The sequence below is a fragment of the Grampus griseus genome (assembly GCF_964374135.1).
Source record: "Grampus griseus genome assembly, chromosome: 6".
NCBI lineage: Eukaryota > Metazoa > Chordata > Mammalia > Artiodactyla > Delphinidae > Grampus > Grampus griseus.
Genome location: NC_139000.1, coordinates 55,699,316 through 55,723,648, shown reverse-complemented (window position 1 = coordinate 55,723,648; position 24,333 = coordinate 55,699,316). Strand labels below are relative to the sequence as shown.

Here is a 24,333-nt window from a genome sequence, read left to right as displayed (position 1 = left end):
TTTAAGTTTTCCTGTAATGTCTTTGTGTGGTTTTGGTGTTAGAGTAATGCTGGCCTCACAGAATTAGTTAGAAAGTGTTCCTTCTGCTTCTGTCTTCTGGAGGAGATTGTAGAGAGTTGGTATAATTTCTTCCTTAAATGTTTGGTAGCATGCACTAGCGAACCCATCTGGGCCTGGTTCTTTCTGTTTTGGAAAGTCATTAATTATTGATTCAATTTTGTTTAATAAATAAAGGACTATTTCAGATTGTCTGTTTCTTCTTGTGTGTATATTGGCAAATTGTGTCTTTCAAAGAATTGGTCTGTTTCATCTGGGTTATCAAATTTTGGGGCCTACAGTGTTCATAATATTCTTTTATTATCCTTTTACTGCACGTGGGATCTGTAGTGATGTCACCTCTTTCATTTCTGAGATTAGTAATCTGTGTCTTCTCTCTTTTTTTCTTAGCTTGGCTAGAGGTTTATCAATTTTATTGATCTTTTCAAAGAACCAGTTTTTGGTTCTATTGATTTCCTCTCTTGACTTCCTATTTCAATTTCATTAATTTCTGCCCTATTTTTAAGTATTTCTTTTTTTCTGCTTAGTTTGGATTTAAATACTCTTCTTTTTCTAGCTTATTAAAGTGGAGGCTTAGATTATTGACTTTAGATCATCTTTTTTAATGTATGCATTCAATGCTACATTTTCCCCCCTAAGCTCTATTTTGGCTGCATCTCACAAATTTACAATTTTAGTTCAATTTATTTAAAAATTTCTCTTGAGGCTTCTTTGACTCATTTGTTATTTAGAAGCATGTTCTTTAATCTTCAAATATTTTGGATTTTCCAGCTGGTTTTCAATATTTATTTCTACAATTTCATTGTGGTCTGAGAGCATACTTTATATGATTTCTATTCTAAATTTGTTGAGGTATGTTTTATGGTGCAGGATATGGTCTCTCTTGGTGAATGTTCCATGTGAGCTTGAAAAGAATGTGTATTCTGGTGTTGGATGAAGTTCTATGAATGTTTTTGATGGTGGTGTTTTAGTTCAGCTATATATCCTCACTGATTTTCTGCCTGCTGGATTTGTCAGTTACTGTAAAAGGTTGTTGAAGTCTCCAACTATAATGGTGAATTTGTCTTTTTCTCTTTCCATTTTGTCAGTTTTTGCCTCACCTATTTTGGTCTGCTTTTTAGGCACATAGCAATTATACTTGTTTGATTAAACTGATATATTAGCATTTTGATTATACTTGTTAAAAATTATTTTAAGTGGTTTAGAGCTTTCAATAAGTTCACTTTCAAGTAACACTGTACTGCTTCATGGGTAGTACAGATGCTTTATAATGTAATATTCCCAATTCTTCCCTCCCTGGGATTCTGTAAAGTTGACCTTTGAAGCAATGGGTAAGTCAGACAACATTTTTTTTTTCTCTTTCTCTTTCACTTCTTCAACTTTATAATATGTTGCATGTGAGCTTTTTTCCCCTCAGATTTATTATCGTGACCAGCAACTTGAGAGCTTATAGTGTTTCTAAAAACAAACTGAGGCAGATAATAATTTTTAAGGAGCCTTACTGAAAAACTTTTAGTGTCAGATATTAGTTGTCAGGTAGATCCAAAACAGCATTTGGCCTGGCATTAGTAGACAGTGTGACTTTATTTACCTTTCTTGGTATATTTACTATGTTTAAAACTAGTAGTTAGCTCCTTGAGCTACTCAACTGGTGTTCTGGCTTCTAAGTCTTGTCTCTCATATTATTTTTCAAAAATACATTTGATCACGTCACTTCCCTACTTAAAGAACTATTAACGATTTCCTGTTGCCGCAGAATACATCCAAATTCTTTGGCAAAGCATGTGTGGTCTTCGGGAGTTTGGCCCAGGTACCCATTTAAACTTTTTTCAGCACTTCCCTTGGTGCATTCCTTAGCTACATCCAACTGCTCCTTTCTGTCCAGTCAAACACACACACACTCCTGGTGAGAGAGAGATTTTCTTGCTACTACCTCCCACCCAAACTCTGTGTTTCTCCCCTAGGCAAAATGCCAAGATTACTCTGACCTTTCTCTCCCATCTTCTCCAACAGACTAAGCAACTGCTACCCTTTTTCTTTCCTTTGTACATATCTTGATTGTAGCGCTGACCTCCTTGTATCATGATTATTTAGTCAAGGGAGGCAGACATGGTGGGTTCTTATCCTTCTATTCTTGGTGCCCAGTGAAATCACTGACACATAATGGGCACTCAAATGTGTTGAGTTAAATTAAATTAGTCAGCTTTTTTCTTTTTAAGATGGTACCCAGATATATGAACAAACACCATACTAGATGTTTCCAGTGAAGGTATTTTGTGGATAGGATTGACATTTAATTTAGATCAGTAAATTCTGAGTACAGATTGTTCCCCATAATGTGGTGGGCTTCATCCAATCAGTTGAAGGCCTTAAAAAAAAGACTCTCCTCCTCCAAGGAGGGGGGGTCTTGCCAGCACAGCCTAGGAATTCAAATTCGGCTCGTCCCTGAGTCTCCAGCCTGCCAGCCCCTACTGCAGATTTTGGATTTGCCAGCCTCTACAATTACATGAGCCAGTTCTATAATTCTCTTTCTCTTTCTCTACACATCCTATTCTGTTTCTCTAGAGAACCCTAATACAGGAAGTTCATTTTTAAAAGTTCCTGCTACTGTTCACTCTGTACTTTAATTACTGAGTTTAAAAAAAAAGGTTGAGGTACTTCCCTGGTGGTGCAGTGGTTACGAATCCACCTGCCAGTGCAGGGGACATGGGTTTGAGCCCTGGTCCAGGAAGAGCCCACATGCTGCGGAGCATCTAAGCCTGTGAGCCACAAGTACTGAGCCGTGTGCCACAACTACTGAAGCCCGCACACCTAGAGCCCATGCTCTGCAACGAGAAGCCACCACAATGAGAAGCCCACACATTGCAAAGAATAGCCCCTGCTCACCACAAATAGAGAAAGCCCATGCTCAACAACAAAGACCTGATGCAGCCAAAAATAAATTGAAAAAAAAAAAAAAAAAAAGTTGATAGAAAGTTGCCCAGGATTTTATGAGTGAAAGGTATCTTCATACGTAACTTTCCCCCTTGTTTATTTTTATTCATTCATATATATATGTACATACATATATATATGTATATTTTTAAGGCCTAATTTACATACATTGACACATCCAGATCTTGTACAGTTCCTTTAGTTTTGATAAAAGCATACATATACCCATGTAACCACTATCAAAACACAAATCATTTCCATCACCCCAGAAAGTTCCCTTACACTAAAGTCTCCCTGCCCTGGAGAAGCAACTTTCTGATTCCTACATTGACAGATTCGATTTGCCTGCTCATTCTTGAACTTCATATACATGGAATCATCCAGTATGTAATATTCTGTGTCTGGTCATTAAGCATAATGTGTTTGAGATTGAGCTGTGTTGTTTTTGAGTATCAGTATTTTGTTCCTATTCATTGCTGAGTAGTATTCAGTGCATGACTATACCACAGCTTATCATTCTCTTGTTGACGGACACCTGGGCAGTTTCCAGTTTGGGGCTAATATGAATAAAACTATTATGAACATTCTTGTACAAAGCTTTTTGGGAATATGTCTTCCACTTCTCTTCTTGGATAAATATCTAGGAGTGGAATTGTTTGGTTCATAGGACAGACTTACATTTAACTTTTTTAAATTGTTTTTTTCAGTTTTTCACTCCCACCAGTAGTATACGAGAGTTCCAGTTACTCCACATTCTCACCAGAATTTACTGTTTTTTTCCATTTTATCATTTCTTGTGGGTGTTTAGTAGTAGTACCTCTTGCATTCCTCTGATAATTAAGATGTGGAACACTTTTATAAGTGTTTACTGGCCATTCACCTGTTTTCTCATGTCTTTTTCCCTTTTAAAACTGAGCTTGTTGTCTTATAGGACATACATTCATACATTCTAGATAAAATCCTTTATCAGATAACTGGTGTTATCAAGATTTCTTGCCCATTCATTTTCTTAATGATGTCTTCTGATGTGAAGAAGTTTTAAATTTTTATGAAGTCCATTTTATCAGGTTTTTCTTTCAGGATTAATGCTTTATGTATCTTCCAAAAAAAGCTTGCCTACCCAGAGATCATGAATTTAGACTTTTCCTTTTAGAAACTTTATAGCCTTAAGCTTTTATGTTTAGGCCTAGGATGCACCTTGAGTTAATTTCTGTATATGGTGTGAGGTAGAGGTCAAGGTCCTTTTTCCTTTATAGATATCCAGTTGTTCTAGCATCATCTGTTGAAAAGACTTTGCTCACAGAATTGCTTTGGTGCCGTTGTCAAAATTATTTGACTGTGTATGGTACTGGCACAAAAACAGAAATATAGATGAATGGTACAGGATAGAAAGCCCAGAGATAAACCCATGCACATATGGGCACCTAATTTATGACAAAGGAGGCAAGAGCATACAATGGAGAAAAGACAGCCTCTTCAATAAGTGGTGCTGGGAAAACTGGACAGCTACATGCAAAAGAATGAAATTAGATCACTCCCTAACACCATACACAAAATTATTTGACTGTATATACCTCAGCTTTGCCCACTTTTTACTGAAATTTCTCTTCTACAAGTAGTTTGTTTGGTTTTTGTATTTTCATTCAGTTTAACACAGCAGGGACTTGAAAATCTTGTAAGTGAGGGAAGCTGGAGGACACAAGATGGTAGTAGTGAAATAATATTTGGTAGTTAACCAGTGGGATGAAGCACTTATGGGAAGGAAGTGCCTTAGCTGACACTTCTGAAGGTGAATACTTCCGTTTTCTAGGCTTTAAAATTTTAATTAGAAATAAATTTATTTTGCACTAATTGGTTTTCTTGTTCATGCCAGTAATTTTTTATTTTATTTAAATGCCAGCCTATAAAAAGGAAGCACAGAAAAATTCAAACCTTTCTCTATCCTTTATGCACCATTTGGAGAATTCCAATAAAATTCAGGTTCCTGGCAGGCAGGTTGTACACCTACTGCCCTGTGTTTTGTGATTACAAATGACAAGAAATCATTTTGTAAAAAAATTATTTTTTGACTGTACGTGTGCAGGTCTGTTTGTGCATCAGTTACCACACTTTTAATTACAGAAGCTTTATAATTTAATGATTGGGAGAGTTAAGATCCTTTGTAGTTTTTGTTTTTTAGTATCTTCCTTGCCATTTTTTGCATGCTTATTTTTCCATAATTTTAGTATTTAGAATTTTAGTATCATCTAATATAAAACATATTGCTAATTGGTATTTAGGGGAGTATCATAATAAATTTATAAATTAAGGAGACCCTGACATACAATGTTGAATCACCCTATCCTGAACCTGGAAATGTCTTTGCATTTGTTCGATCAGTTCTACTTTCATGTCTTTCAGGAGTGCTATAAAGGTTTTGTTGCTACTATCATTATGTCCTCAAACTGGCTATATTTTTTATGTATGAAGGCAGTTGACGTCTGTATGTCAATTTTGTATCTTGCTACCTTTCTGAATCTTGTTTTAGTTAACCACTGATACTAGGGTTCTCCAGGTATACCAGGAATTGCCAACATTTAAAGGGCCAGATAGTAAATATTTTAGGCTTTGCCATATGTTTCCATGATAGATTCTTGTTTGTTAACCACTCTTTAAAAACGTAAAAACCATGCTTAGCCTGAGAGCCATACAAATACAGACCTCAGGTGTATAGTTTGTTTACTACTGCATATCATCTGCAGATAATTTTTCTTTACCAACTCTTATGCCTCTAATTGATTTCTGTCTAAATAGCTAACATTTCTAGCATAGGATAGAACTGTTGTGGAGATGGTGAGCATCCTTGCCTTGTTCTTGATATTAGAACCAAGGTCTCTAGTGTTTTCCTATTATATAAGATATTGACGTTAGGACTAAGGTATATATTTTTTAATCATGTTAAACAAGCATTCATCACTTGTCATTCCTTGAATTTTTTTTAGGGAATGTATTTTAGATTTTAATTTTGTGAAAAGCTTTTTTAGCATCTACAAAACTGATGATGGGATTTTTCTTCCTTGGGTCTTTTAAGTAAATGGTGTATCTTACCAGGTCACACATAGGCTATTATTTTCTTAATGTGATATTGGATTTGTTTGCAAATATATTATTTAGAAATGCCACATCAGTGTTCATGAGTGATATTGGTTTGTGTTGTTTGGGGTTTTTTTTGGGGGGGGGTGGGTTGGTACTGTCCTTATCAGATTTAGGTATATATCATAAATGTATTGAATGTTATACATCATAAAAACAGTTGGTTTTCATTTTCTTGCAACAGTTTATGGTGCATTAGAACTATTTTGTTGAAAAGTTGGCTTGAATTCCTTTCTAAACTCACCTGGGCCTGGTGCTTTTCCTTAGGGTAGTTTCTTAATTTTTCTAGGGAAATTGGTTTGCTTTAGCTTTATCTGTTTATTATCTCTGCTCTAGCTTTATTATCTCTTATCAGTTTTGATAATCTGTATTTTCCTAGCAGAATAGCCATTTCATGTGGGTTTTCAAACTTACAGAGGGCGGCAGAGTGGTTATGTGTGATTTTTTAAACAACTTCTGCTTATTTTTCTTATTTCTCTTTGTGTATATACTTGTTTTCTCTGCTCCACTCTCCTTTCCCTCCGTCTCTTTTCCAATCAGGTTACTTAGTGGTTGTCTTGTTAATTTAAAAAAATAACAGATTTTTGATTATTAGGTCTGTTTCTTCTATTCTCTATTTCATTGATTTCTAGTTTTTCCTTTCTTGTCTTTTTAAAAACTCTGTCCACTTGCCTGAAATAACCTTCGTTTTTTACGCTTTCTGAATCTCTTTAAGTATGTTACAGTATGTGATTAGGTCTAGCTTTGTAAGCTAAGTTAAACTTTTTTTTCTTTTAGCAGCCGGGTTAGGTCTTTTCACATTTATTTTTACTGTATAATACTTTTGGTCTCAAAAATATTTATAATTACGTGTGTTTTATCTGCTATATTCCTTTTTCTATGATGTGCTGTCTTGCTCTTGAAAAAGGTAGTTTCTGGCATATAATGTTTGTATTTTTGTTTTGATTGCCTGTTATTTAACCTTTTACTATCTGTGTGTCAGTGTTTAATTGTATTCTTTAACTCTATTAGCTTATACCACAGTTTATCTGCTTTGCCCTTTCCCTCTGTGTTTGTTACATGCAACATTTGCCCATTAGCCTTCCACCCTCACCTCAATATTTGTTTGTCTTAATAATGTATGTGGATATATTAAAATCCTGTCAGTTCTTTTGCTATAGTTTTTGCAGTTATCTCTTGGGTTAGATGAAGCTTATTCTCTAGATTTCTGAAGAAGAGCTCACGAGTGGTAAGGTTCTTCCATGTTTAAATGACCAGACCAAGATGTAAACAGAGGTTTTCTCATTATAAATTCTGTGCCTTTTCTGCCGCACCTCATTACTTACCTTTGTTGATACACACTGAACGTCCAACCTGGCACCTTTTTTAGGTTTGTACTGAGTGTCTTAAAAGTGATATAAAGCATTGAACTTCGTAGTCTGCTTTGGGTGGTGGGTTTCTTTTCTTGTTGCTTTTTCAAAGATTGTTTTAACTATTCTTCCTTCCTCTTATCGTACAGGACCAAGCCATATGTCATTCTATGTCCGAACCCACAAAGGGTCTACACTTTCTCAGTGGTCTCTTGGCAATGGCACCCCAGTCACGAGTAAAGGAGGGGACTACTTTGTATTTTATTCCCATGGACTCCAGGCCTCTGCATGGCAGTTCTGGATAGAAGTACAGGTGGGAACTTCCCAGTATTGCTGATATTACTGATCAGGTTTCCAGGTGGTATTTGGCAAGAATCTTGGGATCAGTCAGTGTTCTTGCCTTCCTAGCACTAGAGAAGTAACTAATTTTCTCCTCCAGGTCTCGGAAGAACAGCCTGAAGGAGCGGTCACTGTGGCCATTGCTGCCCACTATCTTTCTGGGGAAGACAAGAGATCCTCCCAGCTGGATGCTCTGAAAGAGAAGTTCCCAGATTGGACATTTCCCTCTGCCTGGGTGTGCACCTACCATCTCTTTGTGTTTTAGTCTTGTGGATGAGCTCTAAGTACATGCCCACGGTTTCTCCTGGTGTTTCATGGATGTTTGTATGTAAGTCAATGAATTAATGAGCATATGTTCAAAGAGCTTTGTGGTCTAACACTCTTCAGGGCCCAGCACTGTCTGTAATGGTTATGCTGTGGGGTAGTGTGCATGGCCCTTCTGACACTTGAAAATACCAGTTTTCTGGCACTTAAGCACATGTGGGTACTGCCACTTACCTACATAGGTCATTTTGTATGACCTTAAGGACGAAAGCCAACAAACCACTTTAATAGTTGTCCCCTTAGGATCATGAAAGATGCAGAAGGTACTGTAAGTCCACTGTTAATGAGACAAATGACATTTCCAGTTAAAGCCCAAGAGCATTTTTTTTGTCATTGGATGGTAGGTTAAACATCATTCACAGGAGTAATGATTCCCCTTGAGGCCTAACTCTGTAGGTCATTAGAAGGTAACTGCGGTAAAGACTGGGGAAGCACCATTGGGCTTTTGAGGCCCCAGCCTGTGCCGAGAGCTCTGCTTCTGCATGCAGCCTTTAGTGTGCTTTGCACCTCTGAAGCCCCGGTCCTCTGATGTGGAAACCTGTGTGAGTTGGGGACTCCTGTCCTTCTGACAAGTGGTCACTGAGCTCCATCATTGTAATGTTTTTCTGAGGTTGCTTTTTCAATGCCTGTTTCCCTCTGAAACATATATTTTCCTCCTCTCCACACCTCACCATTGTGAGAAGAGTATTTGTCTGCTTTCCCTCTGAGTTGCACAGGCCCTTTTGGTTTAGAATATTGTTCATGCAAGTATATGATGTTAACTTCCTTCTTCAGAGCACTAGTTGCCATGGTGGCTATTCTGGGGTGGGAGGAGAGTGGGGTCGGGAGTGGCTGGGCGTTTTATATTTATTCTCACTTTTTAGGAGTCTTCTGTTATCCAAGGTTAATCCTTTAGGGCATAATTTTATTGATGCACTGGGTCCTTATTTTTGTCTGTTTTCCAGCCAGTTGAACAGATTAGTCTCTCACTAACTTACTGTGTTCAGCAGAGCTGGCTTTCCTGAGACTTGAGGCTGTGGCTTGTACTGGAATGTCCTTCTGTAACTGTCCTTAGAGTTGTCGGTGTTCAGATCCTGCATGATGGCAGCTCTAGGACTTAGAGGTACTTTTCATGTTGAGGAAGATGGCTGTTGGCTTCCTGGCTCCAGCAGTGGAAGAGTTTGATTAGAGCAGTGGTAAATTCTGCTAGCTTTCTTTTCTCCATTAAAAATGTAAAAAGACAATTTTTGCATTTAGCAAGCCTAGGCCAAAAAAAACATGTTAAAGAAAAGCCAGAGTAAAACAAAAAAAGTGGCACTCGGATCTGCCTGAACAGAAGGAGCATACATAGTAAGTGTGCGCTGTGGAAGAAAATACTTCTTGAAGCTGCTTGTGGGATGTATACAGTGTGCTTTCTGAATCATGCTCCTCATATACTGCCTGCCTCATTTGTGACTCCTTAAAAACTGACCGAGCCCACACAGACAGCAGGGTTGCAGCCAGAGCTGAATGGTAACATGCTGTCACATGCGTGGACACTGGAACCATTGCTTTTCCTGGACTTTGTAGGAACCATATAGAGTTGATCCTTGAACAACCTGGGGATATGGAGTACTGACCACTGTGCAGTTGAAAATTTGCATATTACTTTACAGTCATACCTCTGTATCCAAGGTTCTACAGCCATGGATTCAACCAACCACGGATCATGTAGTACTGTAATACCCGTTTATAATCTGCGTATAATTGGACCTGCACCGTTCAAACCCATGTTGTTCAAGGGTCAGCTGTATCACTAGTCTTGGGTGCTTCACATGTCAGGCAGTACACATAAGGTTTGCAGTGTTTATAGCTTTTATAGACTCATCAATTGTGGAGAAAAAAACATCTAAACAAATTTCAAAATACAGGCATATTTTCTGTTCCTGTGGTTAATATGAAATAGATTAATGGAAATTATTTATAGGAAAAAGAAAAGCAAAATCACAAGTGTTGAAGAAGGACATTACGTGAGAAACCAATAGTTCCCTGTTGTTACTCCATTTCAGTAATAATCATGGTTTTCTTTTTGCCTTTGAGTTATTTTCCTATGCGAACAATTCTCTCTTGTTTTGGTTTTCTTTGGCATTATAAAGCTCTGATTATCGTACAAATGCTCACTAGTCTCATGGCATGCTTAATATTCTGGGGGACTATTTTAATGCCAAAAGTGGTTAAGTAATTATACACAATATCATGGCTCTGTTAAGAACACCGTCAGATCAGCAATCTCTGAGATTAAAGAACTTGTTAGTTTCTTGAGTATCTGATTTGAATGACTCATTTCTAAAAGGGTCTTTTCAAATTCTAATGCATTTCCTACAGAATTTAAAATGTACAGTACTGCACATTCAGGGAAAGTGTGAAGGGTTGCGATTTTGAAGAAATCCTTAAAATTTACATTGTGTCTGACCTAAGATTGTTGCATGAAGTTTTTCTGTTTCCACACTTTAGCAGATGTAAATAAGCACTATAGAGTCCTAAAATGTCACCACTGAGGGAGCCACTACTTACGAAGCCAGACTGCTGACTCAGGAAGCTATAGAAAAAAATGATTATGTCTTTTTCTTTCAACTTGTTTGCTAAGATTAAGTATTGCCTTACACTTTAACTGAAATAAACTTTTTAACATACAAGTTAGTATCTTTAACAGAGAAATGGATCTTTATTTTGTTTTCCTGTGTCCCCCATATTTGAAGGGTATAGAGCCTTTTAAAAAGACCTAGATGGCTCATGTGGTATCATTGATATTTTAATGGGTCATGTGAGCAAAGAACTCAACATGGCTTCAACTGGAATCCATTTTACTGTGGAATGAAATTGTGCATCTGAATTTCACAGAAATCAATGGCCTATCAATCAATCATTTGGTAAATATTGAGCTACAGCATACTTAGCAGTTTTAGCATTGCCACTGGCAAAGAAAATCACTGAAGGGCTAATAAATGATATTCTTTCATTCTTTAAGTGATTGATAGGGATAGGAGGGAGGGAAGAAAATATGGTCTTTCAGCCAGAGAGTAACCCACTGCACATTCCAATCTTCACACAAGGAAGGGTCACCACCAGTCCCCAAACAGTGTACCACTTGTGAGCGCCCAGAGCTCTGTGCAAGTTACTTCCTTTCCTAAGTGAATTCCCTCCGAATAACTTCTATTCTTAAATACACCTTGCCTTCTTTTAGGGCCAGTAAAGCCAAAATGCATCTATGCCTCTTTACCTCTGTTTTTGTTCGAAAAAACATCTTGGGCATTTTTGAAGTGCATCAGTACTTTTTTTGATACCACTACTTCCTGATTTGATTGATTGGTAAAAAATACAATAAGCATGTTGATAATTTTTCTCCAAGTTTGGCCGTACACCATGACCAAATAGATGTATACCAGGAATGGAATGTTGGTTTAACACCTCAAAAAACCAATGTCACATACCAGGTTATTAGAATAAAGGACTACAGTATAATCTCAACAGATGCAAAACTCAACAGCTAAAACATCCTAATTTATGAAAGACTCAATACTTACTTACTCCCTAACGTCAGAAGGACAAGCGTATCTACTATTGCCACTTGAATACTGTATTGGAGGCTCTGGCCCGGGCTTTAATCGCAGACGACATGATCTTCCATACAGAAAATCCTAAAGAGTCCACACAAAAAACTATATTGGGTCAGCCAAAAAGTTCCTTTGGATTTTTCCTTAAGATCATACGAAAAACCTGAACAAACTTTTTGGCCAACCCAATAGTAAATGAATTCAGCAGTGCTGTAGGATCCAATTACAGCATAGTATTTTTATAAAGAACAATCCAAAGATAATTCTATTTGCAATAGCATCAAGAAGAATAAAATACTAATAAGCTTAACAAAAGTACCTATAAAACACTACTGAAAGAAACTGAAGACATGAATAACTGGAAAAACAACCCATGTTCATGGACTGGAAGGCATATTATCAAGACAGCAATATTCTCCAAATTCATCTGAATACAATCCTTATCAAAATCCTAGCTGCCTTATGTGTGTGTGCGGGTGTGCACGGAAATTGACAAGCTGGCTGTAAAATTTCAAATGGAAATGCACAGGACCCAGAAGAGCCAAAATGGTCCTGAAAAAAACAAACTTATGACTTACTTACACATTCAAAATCTCCTACTAAATAGCAACAGTAATCAAGACAATCTGGTACCAGCATTAAGGAAAGACCCCAGAGATCAACGTAATACAACTGACAGTTTCAGAAATAAACCCATACATTTATAGTCAATTGATTTTCGACAATAGGAAAAAAATCTTTTCTGTGTATGGTACTGGAACTGAACATTCACACACGAAAGAACAAAGTTATAGACCTCTTACTTCATACCATATATAAAAATTAACTCAATGGATCAAAGACCTAAATGCAGGTGCTAAAATATAAAACTCTCATTAGAAAACACAGGCATAAATCTTCATAACCTAGGATTTAGGCAATGGTTTCTTGGATATGACACCCAAAAGCTCAAGCAACCAAAGAAAAAGCTGGACTTCACCAAAATGAAAAACTTCTTTGCCTCAAAAGACAGTATCATGAAAGTGAAAAGCCCTCAGAATGAGAAAATATTTGCAAATCGTATCTCTGGTAAGTCTAGTATCCAGAATATATAAAGACCTCTTGCAAACCAACAATAAAATAAACGACCCATTTGTGAAATGCGCAAAGGATGTGAATACATATTTTTCTCCTGAGATATGAAAAGACATTAGCCATCAGCGAAATGTAAATCTAAACCATAAGATACCACTTCATACATAACTTAGATGGCTATAACCAAAAATACAGACAATAACATGTGCTGATAGTAGAAACCAGAACCCTCCTCCACTGCTAGTGGAAATGTTAAAAAAAAAAAAAAAAGGCACAGGCACTTGGTAATACAATTAGGCATTGCCTCAAAAAAATTAACCAGTTATATGACACAGCATTTCCACTGCTAGAGAGAACTGAAAACATATGTCCACACAGAAACTTGTACATCAATGTTCATTATTAATGGTCAAAAAGTGGAAACCACCCAAATGTCCCTCAACTGATGAATGGATAAACATGTAGTATATATATCCATAAAATGGATTATTCAGCCTTAAGAAGGAATAAACTACTAATATACAAAGTTGAAAACCTCATGCTAAGTGAAAGCCAGACAGAAAACGCCACATATAAGTCCATTTAGATGAAATGTCCAGAACAGGCAAATTCAGAGACAGAAAGCAGATTTAGGAAAATAGGAAAAAGTCAAAATTCCACCTATTATTTTAGTCACACGTATTAGAGATGACTAGTTTCCTCTGGTATGTGTACTTTTATATCATTTTTTCATTATATTTTGAGTATTTTCCATGTCATCAATATGGACCGTCTGTTCCAATTGCCTATTTATTGCCAGGCATCTAGGATGCTGCCAACTCTTGATGCTCCTATTCTAAATAATTCTGCATACACATTTTAAATCTAAATTTCTAGTTATTTCATAAGGAAAATTCTAAGAGATAGAATTATATAATGAAAAGAATATTTTTATGACTTTCAATACATATACTTTTTGCTGTTAACTTGAGATGATGAATAAACAAAAGTTCACGTAATGGTTTTATTGCCCTTTACCAAGTAAAAAAATACACATTACAGAAGTAGCAGCAACTTTAATTACAAGCAAAGGTTGACTCTACCCCCAAATGACTTCCTGTTTTGGTATCAGCAAATAATTTAAACTTCAAATAGTTATATTGAATATTTAAATTCACTGGTTAAAATTATGGCTTAAACAGTCGATATGTGATCCAAACAAGGCAAAATTAAAATATGAATTAAAAAAATTAATGTAACACATTACCAAAGAGAAATTTTCTATAAAGTTGCCAATTTTTTTGCCTTGGGGCCACCTATATCTCTTAGTTGAAAAACAAGTAGTTTATACAAGAAAAGTTTCGTTCATGGCATTAACCACAGGAATACAGTTAACTTATTGGTGCCCTGCTTTTAAGAGTGCAGGATGAACCCAGCAGCACATTAGGATACCTGAAAAAGATCATAGCTGTTTACAATGGTAAGTCATTTTTATTGACTAAATACACCAAACACAAAAGTAATGCTAGTTCTTCTCCTAATGGACTAGGACAGGAGAAGAAATTCTTCAGTTTACTTTCCTGCTGGGCTGCATGTACTCACATGGGAAACATTTTCTATCTTAAAATTCAGAGAAAGGTGGTTAAAACAAAGGCTTAAATAAACATAGCACCAGAAGGACCAGGTACCAGTAATCACATATTCCACCCATTCAGGAGTTTTTGTATGTGAAATTATTGCACTTGTAATGTGAAAAGTAAGTGATAGTAAATTACCAAACTCAATAATTTAAAACCGTTTGATGAGTTATGAACAAAGCATTTTCAAAATGGTTTTGGGTTTCCCTTCAGAGGAAACCTGGCTAGGACAACTAAAGCTAGCCATTTACTTTAAAAAGCAAGGATAGAGGACCAAGTTTTATTTCTAAACTGTAATTGCACTATGAGAAGAGAGGCTGTTTTACATAGTGGTATGAATTTGGTCCACATCAAATACATTGTTATTATAAAAATAAGTTCATTTTTGTAAAAAATAACATTGCATTCCTTTGTTCAAATTGCACAGTACAAACAAGCTATCTAAATTAATACTGTTATAAGGTAATTGATGTACATACAGTGGATATGTGTTCAGTCTAAAGCAATTGAGTATGCAGTCATGTTTTCATAATGTATGAAAACTAAAGTTTGTTATTTCTAGAAATACATAAAATATTTAAAAAGTTACAATGAAGAATGCATTCTTTACATACTAATTTTTAGTAGCTGTGATAATACAGGATTCAGCAGTCTATTTACATAAAAGTCCATTTTTATTCAATTTATAAAAGCAATAAATAAGAAACTACATTAATTTGCACAAAACCTGTTTCATTTCATGATCAGTGTGACCATTTCTGTTACCTTATGACCAAGCCAATAAACCTGTCTTCCTCTATGAAGACTGCTTATATTTGGAAAGAAGAGCAAGCCCTGTCTTTGTTCCAAGAGTGAGTATCTATAGCCATGCAGAATCCAGCATAAAACCTTACAAATTATAGTACAAGCCCTAAAAATATGAACAGTGCCTTTGAGTATACTTACACAAGAGTACTCACAAAAAGATAACAGTTCTTTGATACAAAATAGTTTAGTGGTATCTAATAGCATAATTGATAAAAACTCCTCAGACCTCAGCCCACGCTGACCTAGCAGGAACCAAGCTTGCTAAAAAGCAGGCACACTGACTCACAGGTTAAATAGCTTCCATCAATTCAGCACTGGGATTTAACAGGCTAGAAGAGGAGCATGTCTCCTTCACACAGGCACCTCTTATGCTAGGGCAGGCATCTATTCAGAGGCCCAGTTAGGGAGGCCAGTGCTCTTGATCCACGGGGGCATACAGGTAGCTCAAGTACTTGATGAGCTATAGCAAGCACCTTAGCATTTGTTTTTAAAAAGCAGTCTGAACACACGCTGAACCAGAAAACATAGGAAGCTGTAAGTAGTGAAAAGTGTTTTGCTCATCTGGGGCAAAACAATCCCTGTGGTTTAAGAGCTACCAACCTTTAAGAATAAAACCAAAATATTCTCGTGTACATCTGTACAATATTCTTTATTACTTCCACTGCAGCTTAAAAAATTTTTTTTATGAAAGATGATTTTTTTTGATATCACATTTTTATGGACTCAAAGAGATTTCTTAGAGGAGAAAGAGTTAGTTAAAATTTAGTAATACCTTACCAGAGTCTCAGAGCTGAGTTCTCTCCCTGGTTAAATCATCCAGCTAGGTCACAGTGTCCTCAGCTGCATGCTGCTGCTAATTAATACTGCCCGTGGTGACGGCACCCAATGTTGTTAGGACACAGAACAGTCGTAAGTCCCATCCTGGAAAGGTTCCTCCTCCTCTGCTCGCATTGTGTCCTCCTCTTTCCGGCTGACCAGACTGCTACCTCCAACCTCGCCCTGGGGGATGCTCCCGTGGCTGGAGGAGCTCCTGTTCTCCTCTGCCCGGGGGGTTGTCTGTTCAGGAGTCTTACCCACAGTTACTGGCTGGAAGGCTTCAGGCTGGACCTGCTCTTCTGTTATCTCACTGAGCTTCTGCAGTTGTGGCTTAATGATGTTTAAAAATGGCTTATATCCAGGACTAAGTAGAAGAAAACGGAAATTAGCTCTCCTCTGCCACATTCAAAAGGCTCCATAGCATGTTATGGATGAATTCCTACTAAGCACTGATATAGTAAGGTCAATGAGATTGTGGGCGAGGGGAGGAGGCACAGAAGGGTCGGGAGGAAAGGCTTTTTAGGTGCCAAGGCCACCATTGAGGGAGCAGCACGTAATGTAAGTGTGAGCACAAAGAGCAAAGACTGATATTCTTTATCCAGTATTACGATTAAAAATCGTATTCTATAATCTAAGCACCGATAGGATTTTAGACTTGAAAAACAGGACCTTCAGAGAACATTTAACATGAATGAATCTACCAATTAAGGAAAACTAGACCCAAGTAAGGGAAATCCCAAATCCACACATAACTGGTGACAAAGGGGTAGAATCCCAGGCTCTTTTAACTTCATTCACTACTCTTAATTTGGGCTTGTTAGTAATTGCCATGGAATGTTAAATTCACACAGACCTTAAATTTTTATCTTCTCAAGCAGATGTTTTTAGGTTATTACCTTCTACTTGACAGAACTAAAAATCTCAAGTTCCACCCTAGATCTAAGATCATTTGTACTGCATCAGTCTTGAGTCAGTGACATGTATTCACTGACCAACACTATCTCAATGGATATTACTCATCTAAACTGGTATAAAATGGTAACTAAAGAAACTAGCCTTTAAAATGAATATACAAAAGGAGTTTTTATCTCTAACAACCTAAAAAATCTCCAAATAAATGAACCAGAACTAAGCCTTAATGTGAAAGGACAGGATTCACCAAAGGACCGTGAAGATAACAAACCTAATGAAACTAGCACTTACCAATCTGTAGAGGCCCATCTGTCCACAGCATGCAGCCCTGTCTTTATGTTCTGTAACATCTCTCCATCTACCTCTGAAGATTGTATAATAACCAAAATCTGGTTGATTACTGAGGATTCTCTGAGAATCAGGCCTATAACAACACACCAGTCCAGACATCCTGCCTCCATGAAGATGTGCAGCAAATACCTACATATATAAGCAGAAACACAAATGACTGATGCTAAAAATGATCTACAGATGTACATAAGGGCAGTCATTATCGGGAAAGTAGCCTCTGTACCCAATTTGCCCAGATTTCCTGAGTAGGCATTCTATGCTTTCAAAATGCTGAGAAACTCACCGAAGCTGAACCTGGGATTTGTGAGGTCCTTTACTTGCCAACTCCATAGAGATGTGCTCTAGGTCTGACTGAGTTAAACTGAGTGTGGAGAAATTTTCATCCACCATTGTCCAGTCTCCATCCACCATGGAGCTACTTTCAGTCAAGTCTGTGGCTGAACCAATACTGCATTCATCACCTGATGAAGAATTGCCAAAAGTTACAAACTAGCTTCATGTAGAAAATATGTTTTCCTTTCATTATAAATGTTAACTGTCTCTCAGATGTTGATTTCTCTTCAGGATTTTGAGACCAAAACATTAAATCCACTACTAAAACTCCCATGTTACATTAATAATAATAGATATAAAAAAAATTATTAGGAGGTAACCAGGCCTTATGTGCCTTCATACTACCTAAAAAGTAGTCTTGCCCACCTCTGAAAAAAAAAAACCCTAGCAATAATTTGTCTTTTTTTTTTTTTTGGGGGGGGGCGGCGGTTGGGGGCATGCTTCGCAGCTTGTGGGATTTTAGTTCCCTGACCAGGGGTTAAACCTGGGCCCCCTTCGCAGTGAGAGTACAGAGTCCTAACCACTGGACCGCCAGGGAATTCTCGATCACGTTTTTAGATTCAATTACCAATTTACAATACAGAGGAAACTGTCTAAACCATGAAGATGCAATAACCTAAAATCCACATCATGAGAAAATCCACAGAATCAAGTTTATTCAATGAATAAACTGCAAGTGGAAAAAAAAGAGAAATGGGGAGGGGGAACAATCACTAAAAAGAAAATTAAAAAACATAATCACAGTGTGTGAATCTTATTTGGATCTTGATTCAAACCATAAAAAATTATGACATTATAAAACAGTTGGAATTTGAATATTTACTGGATATTTGATGGTATTAAGGAATTACTATTAAATTTTTAAAGAGATGTTAATGGTGTAATTATCATTATCTTCAAGAAGAGTCTTCAGAAATATATACTGAAATGTTCACAGATAAAATATATCATGTCTCGGATTTAGTTCAATAATACAGGAAGGGGAAAGTGGATAAAACAAATTTGTTCCTGACTTGGTAATAACTGGAGTGGGGGCTGGGGGAAGGGTGTCCATTATACTATTATTTCTCCTTTTTAAATATGTTTGAAGTGACCTCTTTAGAAAGTTTTCTAAAAAAAAAGCAATGATGCCACCTCACGTCCATTAGGATGCTGCTATCAACAAAACCAGCAAGTGTTGGTGAGGATGTGGCAAACCTGGAATCCTTGCCAATGTTGGTAGGAATGTAAAATGGTGCAGCTGCTATGGGAAAAAAATTGAAAATAGAATTACCATGTGATCTGCCAATCCTACTTCTGGGTATATACCCAAAAGAACTGGAAGTAGGGTCTCGAAGAGAACTCCCATGTTCACTGTACTCCCACATTCATTACAGCATAACTCACAATTAACCAAAAGGTGGAAGCAATGCAAATGTCCCCTGATGGATGGATAAAATGTGTTATAAACACATAATGGAATATTATTCAGCCTTAAAAAGAAAGGAAATTTCCATGCATGTTACAATAGGGATGAACTTTGAGAACATTATGCTAAGTGAAAGAAGCCAGACACAAAAAGACAAATACAGAGACAGAAAATAGAATGGTAGTTGCTAGGAGTTGGGGGAGAGAGGGATGGGGAGCTATTGTTCAGAGTACAGAGTTTTGGTTTTGCAAGATGAAAAGAATTAAGAGTTCTGCAGGTTGGTTGCACAACAATAAAAATGTAGTTAATACCACTGAACTGTACACTTAAAAATGGTTAAGATAGTAAATTTTACATGTATTCTACCAAAATTTAAAAAGAAAGTCATGGCAGCTATATGCCTCTCCACATAGCAGAAGCTCCGGTAACAGTGATGACACTGAAAATCAAACATCAGGTGAATGCCTGGCCATTAAAAAACTCCAGAAAATCAGACCAATTGCTACTTAAGTTCTTATATAAACCTAAACAACATAAATCACTTTAAAACTTCTTCAACCTGTAATGTAACCATTACTATAATTGCAGAAGCTGACACACATTTTTTGATAAAGGGTCAGACAGTAATATTTTAGGCTTTGAAGGCTAAGCGGCAAAATTAAGGATATCATGCAGGAATTTATAAGAGAAAAAATTTTTTCCATAAATTTGTATCAGTGAAATAAAAAAATAGAAGATAACTGGGTACAATTTTATGATACGGGTCTACCTATGAGAAGAATGGAATTCTTTACACACGGATAACATTTTGCTTACTTGAGGTTCAAAGTTAGTGTTTCTGTATCATCAAAGTTGATTACAAAGGTTCATTTATTAGTGCTGAGCTGCAATGAGAATTTACCTATTTCATTTATCTAAAATAAACATGGCAAAGTATAGTCAAGGCCAATATGGCCTTGTTCTAGTAACTATCCACCTCTCCAGCAGATACAAATGGCTAATCCTCAAGGACATATCTTGAAAGAAAAGAGTGAAGCTCTCTCTCTGAAGTGCTATAGCATATAAACTTTCCTCCACAGGAACTGAAGAGGAGCTAGGGTTTAAAATGATATCTACCTTTATTAGATAAAGGTGAAAGGAAGGCATCTTGCATCTGTGGTCCATGGGATGAGGCTGTGTCTATTTCATGATGCGTGGGGCCAATGTTGCCAAGCCAGCTCCGACTTCGTTGGACATTAGAGATGCCAGCGTCTATCTCAAGGTTCAAAAAAGGGTCAGCTGACTGGGATGTTAACAGCTGCTCTCCCACTGCAAGGTAGATCCAAAAACAAAGAAAAAAATGGGAGTTAAAGGTGCACACACTGCCATTTCCAATTCAGTTCTTTCAGCTTCTCTTCCCTCACCAACCCCAAATACTAAAAGTTCAGAGCTAATTACTGTCCCTACACTGCATCATCCATCCACTGAACCAGGGATGTGGGACTGTAACAGAATGGACTGACTATATAACGCCACCCAGCAGTCATCTTATATCATCATGTATCTTACTAGAACTAGGCAAAACTTCATTCTGTTCATCTTTAAATGATTTTCCTTGGTTTTAACATGACATGAAGTTTCCAAATGCCATAATAAAGGTTTTTGTTTGAATTTTCGTAAGTGATAATAATTACAACAGTCTTCTTTAAAAGACCTGAACTAAAAAACTTTTTTCTTTTATCAAAATACAGTTTCACTTTGTCCTCTCCTAATTTAGAAGATGGCCCAAGCTCTCAAGATGCATTTTTACCATTTCTCTGGAATGAGTCCTGTCAGATAAGTCACAATTTAGCTTATTTTGAGGTCTGTGATTAATAACTCCTTCCTACAAAAAACAAATGTGGGAGCTTCTATGTTCAGTCAATGCTCAACCTGCTGATCATCTGATACAACAACTGGTTGGATTCATAAATTAGACTTAAAGGTCATAAGACCTAGAGACATATGTTCTACTTTATTTACATCCTGAGTCAAATGGTGGATGTTCCAAGTGATGCACAAAAAGTTAGCTTTTATCTGTTCTGACCTTGGAATGAAAAGACTTCCTTGAATATCAACTAACAGCAAAATGTCTACATATTTGGAGCAAAATACAATCCTCCCTGTACAAGGAACACAAAGCCTACATTACCTGTTCGGTATTTTCCATTTTTGAAAGGAGAACTGAGAGAAGAAGCTGGGATGATGGGAAGTGGCCACAGGAAATCTTTGTGGAGTCTCTTCAGGGCTAACACAAAGTTGTCTACTCGGGCAGCTCGGGTACGTTCCTTGCATAGCCAACTAATTAGTTCAAAGCCCAGCTGGGCTGCAAAGCAGCCGAGATCCTTTAGCCGAACTTCTTCTAAGAGACGCCGGGCATGTCTCCAGAGCATCATATCAATATACATGTTCTCAGCACAGTCACTGTCTTTGCTCCATCTGTAAGTGGGAATACAAGAAAGCTACAGAACAATCTTCACTGGAGGACTTCAAATACTTTTATGAAGTAACACTGAAAACGCTGACAAGGAGGTAAGACATCTAAGATCTAATTCTGATTGAAGCTAAAGTATTAGGGCTTCTCCATGTGATACCACAATCTATTAAACAATACCTCGATCATAGTAGCCTCTTAAAACATATTTGTATAATGAAAATATAGAATAGGAAAGAACAGGAAACTAAGTCAAACCAGGAAGAGGATGGTAGCTGGATAAAGGAAAGAAAGGGAGCAAAAAAATGCTGTATTTGGAAAGACCAATGAAAAGAGGGAAGATCAGATCAAAGGAACTAACGAGAGAGAAGCACAGTGAAATGGAGTCTCTTAATGTGAGTTTTACAGACACATCAAAACGGATTTTTAAAAATTAACTGCTAAATATAGTCTATTGTCCTTTATTCACATGAACTGACATGGTATAACTGGTCTGGTCACTGGGTGACAGGGTGCTTTCAGCAAGAGGCAGTATTGGAGCAGGACTGCCTAGATTCAGATCTTGGCTCTGCCACACATTAGTTGTACAAACATAAAGCAAATTTATTTTTCTGGGCCTCTGTTTTTCACCTGTGTAATGTGGAACAGTATCTACCCAGATGGAGCTGTTGTAAGGACTGAAAGACCTACACATGGAAATGCTTAGAACCATGCCTAGCACATAGTGAGTGCTTAGTATATATTAGCCAGCACTTTTAAATTCAGGGGCATGGCTGAGAAGCTACTGTTTGCCTGGCAATTGTTTACAATCCTCCATGGTTGCATTTAACTTGTTTATAGTCCATGACTGTGTGTGTTTGTGTGTGTGTGTGTGCACACTGGGAATGGGGCTGTATTAATGGCTGTGATAAGAAAAAGCAGTAAAACATCACAATAAAAAATGTTCAATAAGCTCTCACTATGTGTCAGGCACTGTAGTAAGAATACACACAGAACCAAATAACACAGGAAGGAATACAAGGACCTCACAAAACGGAGGAAATTCTATTTTATAATGTTCAGTATGAGTTCATAGTTACCTCTCAGGAGAAATAACCCATCTACGTGTAATGTAGGTTTCAGGCTCCAGGATACACTTCTTTTTGGCTTCCACTGTTTAATGACTTCTCCACTCAAAAGAGTCACAGGAGAGTCAAGTACATGAGAACTAAATTTTACTTTTTGTCAAGAGGTATAGTTGGAAAGAAAGGTAAAACTGCTGACTGTAAGAAGGCTTTTGTTTTGTTTTGTTTTGTTTTTTTTGCGGTACGCGGGCCTCTCACTGTCGTGGCCTCTCCCGTTGCGGAGCACAGGCTCCGGACGTGCAGGCTCAGCGGCCACGGCTCACGGGCCTAGCCGCTCCACGGCATGTGGGATCTTCCTGGACCGGGGCACGAACCCGTGTCCCCTGCATCGGCAGGCGGACTCTCAACCACTGCGCCACCAGGGAAGCCCTGTAAGAAGGCTTTTGAATTATCTGCAGATTTATCTGTCTTCCTTTTTATTCTGGTCCTCTATTATCAGAGGTAATTTAAAGTTAGTGGCATTCAGCATGGGCAAACCGAGATCTACTCCAGTACAAAGGGCAGAAACTGTACAAAGAATAAAGAAGTGAACTTTGGAGAAGGAAAAAAGGGAAGCCTTTTGGGAATGTAAAAAGGAATTGCAATTGGATCAAATAGTTGTTTTCCCAAGATGCAATTCTACAAATACCCTGAAATGCAATGTGTCGCAGAATGCCCTAAAACCAGTAACAGCTCTTCATTCTTTTACCTTTTTCCAGAAGGGCCAGACGGCATACTTAGTGTTTTCTGTAAGCTGAATTTACTAGCAGGTACATTTTCAGCTGACTGGGATAAACTGATGCTTCGATTCCTGAAGAACTCAAATCCACCACTTGAACTGGGTTCCTATGATTACACACCGTACAGTTAGAGGAAGATGCCACGTGGGTGTAATGGCCTAGAGAAGCTGTGCAATTCTGCAACTAACCTGAGCTGTAGGCGTGGATGGAGGTGTCTCAGATTCTCCAGAGCCAATGGCTTTAAGAAATCGAATCATGTGTCGACACAGGTCCCACTTGCTTTGTTCCAGGGCTGTGTTGAACAGAAGGGTGGCATGCTGCCTACTTACTGCTGGTACTTCCATGTTCTAGAAAAACAACCAAGGAAGACAAGAATTCCTTTTATACTACAAATGACTTGGGAAGATATAAGCAATTCTTTATCTCCACGGTTCCCTAAACCCAGAGAAGTAATGCAGCTACAACAATGGGAATAGTTTAACAGTAAAATTAAAAGAAGCATTAAAAAGTACCATACAAGGAAAAGTGAGGCAAATACTCTGCTGGTGTAATATAATTTATGATTTCTTGAACTCCCATTATTGCCAGATATCTTACATAAACCTTACATATTCTTTCATTTCTCCTAGTGACTCTCAAAATATGTATTTCATTCTCATTTTACAGATGAGAAAACTGAGTTAAATAACTGTTAAAGATCAACGGAAAAGAATATAAATTTGTCTCCCTGACTCCAAAAAAGCTCAGGTCTATTTCCTGCGACAGAGAGTTTTCTGAAAATGTGACTAAAAAAAATCTTTGCTTTAGGCAATAGTATGTAGTCTTGCTACACAAAGAGCATTCTCTGTAATTTTTTCACAAATTTAAACTTGCTGCTTGCCTTGGCCTTCATGGAAAGGTGCCTAACAGGCAAGTTCAACTGTAATTATTATCTGTCAATCCACAGCAACTTAGGAATTCAGATCAAGTTTCTAATTCCATTGCTTGGGAGATCACTGAAAGTCTAAGGAGTGA

The 24,333-nt window shown here is 37.4% G+C and overlaps 2 protein-coding genes across 2 annotated transcripts in view; one reads left to right on the top strand and one right to left on the bottom strand.

Annotated features, from left to right (window-relative positions):
- ERMP1 (endoplasmic reticulum metallopeptidase 1) overlaps positions 1-10,748 on the top strand; it is a gene marked incomplete at its 5' end in the record, with an annotated part of 52,659 nt that extends 41,911 nt beyond the window's left edge. The window contains 2 exons of the mRNA XM_082656176.1: positions 7,622-7,785; positions 7,912-10,748. Coding sequence (XP_082512302.1) covers positions 7,622-7,785; positions 7,912-8,076 — 329 coding nt within the window. The 3' untranslated portion in view covers positions 8,077-10,748. The remainder of the gene's footprint in view (positions 1-7,621; positions 7,786-7,911) is intronic.
- A 3,031-nt stretch (positions 10,749-13,779) lies between these two features.
- RIC1 (RIC1 homolog, RAB6A GEF complex partner 1) overlaps positions 13,780-24,333 on the bottom strand; it is a gene marked incomplete at its 5' end in the record, with an annotated part of 101,007 nt that continues 90,453 nt past the window's right edge. Inside the window, 7 exons of the mRNA XM_082656894.1 lie at positions 13,780-16,384; positions 17,224-17,412; positions 17,567-17,744; positions 20,141-20,332; positions 21,195-21,481; positions 23,289-23,425; positions 23,508-23,666. Coding sequence (XP_082513020.1) covers positions 16,096-16,384; positions 17,224-17,412; positions 17,567-17,744; positions 20,141-20,332; positions 21,195-21,481; positions 23,289-23,425; positions 23,508-23,666 — 1,431 coding nt within the window. The 3' untranslated portion in view covers positions 13,780-16,095. The remainder of the gene's footprint in view (positions 16,385-17,223; positions 17,413-17,566; positions 17,745-20,140; positions 20,333-21,194; positions 21,482-23,288; positions 23,426-23,507; positions 23,667-24,333) is intronic.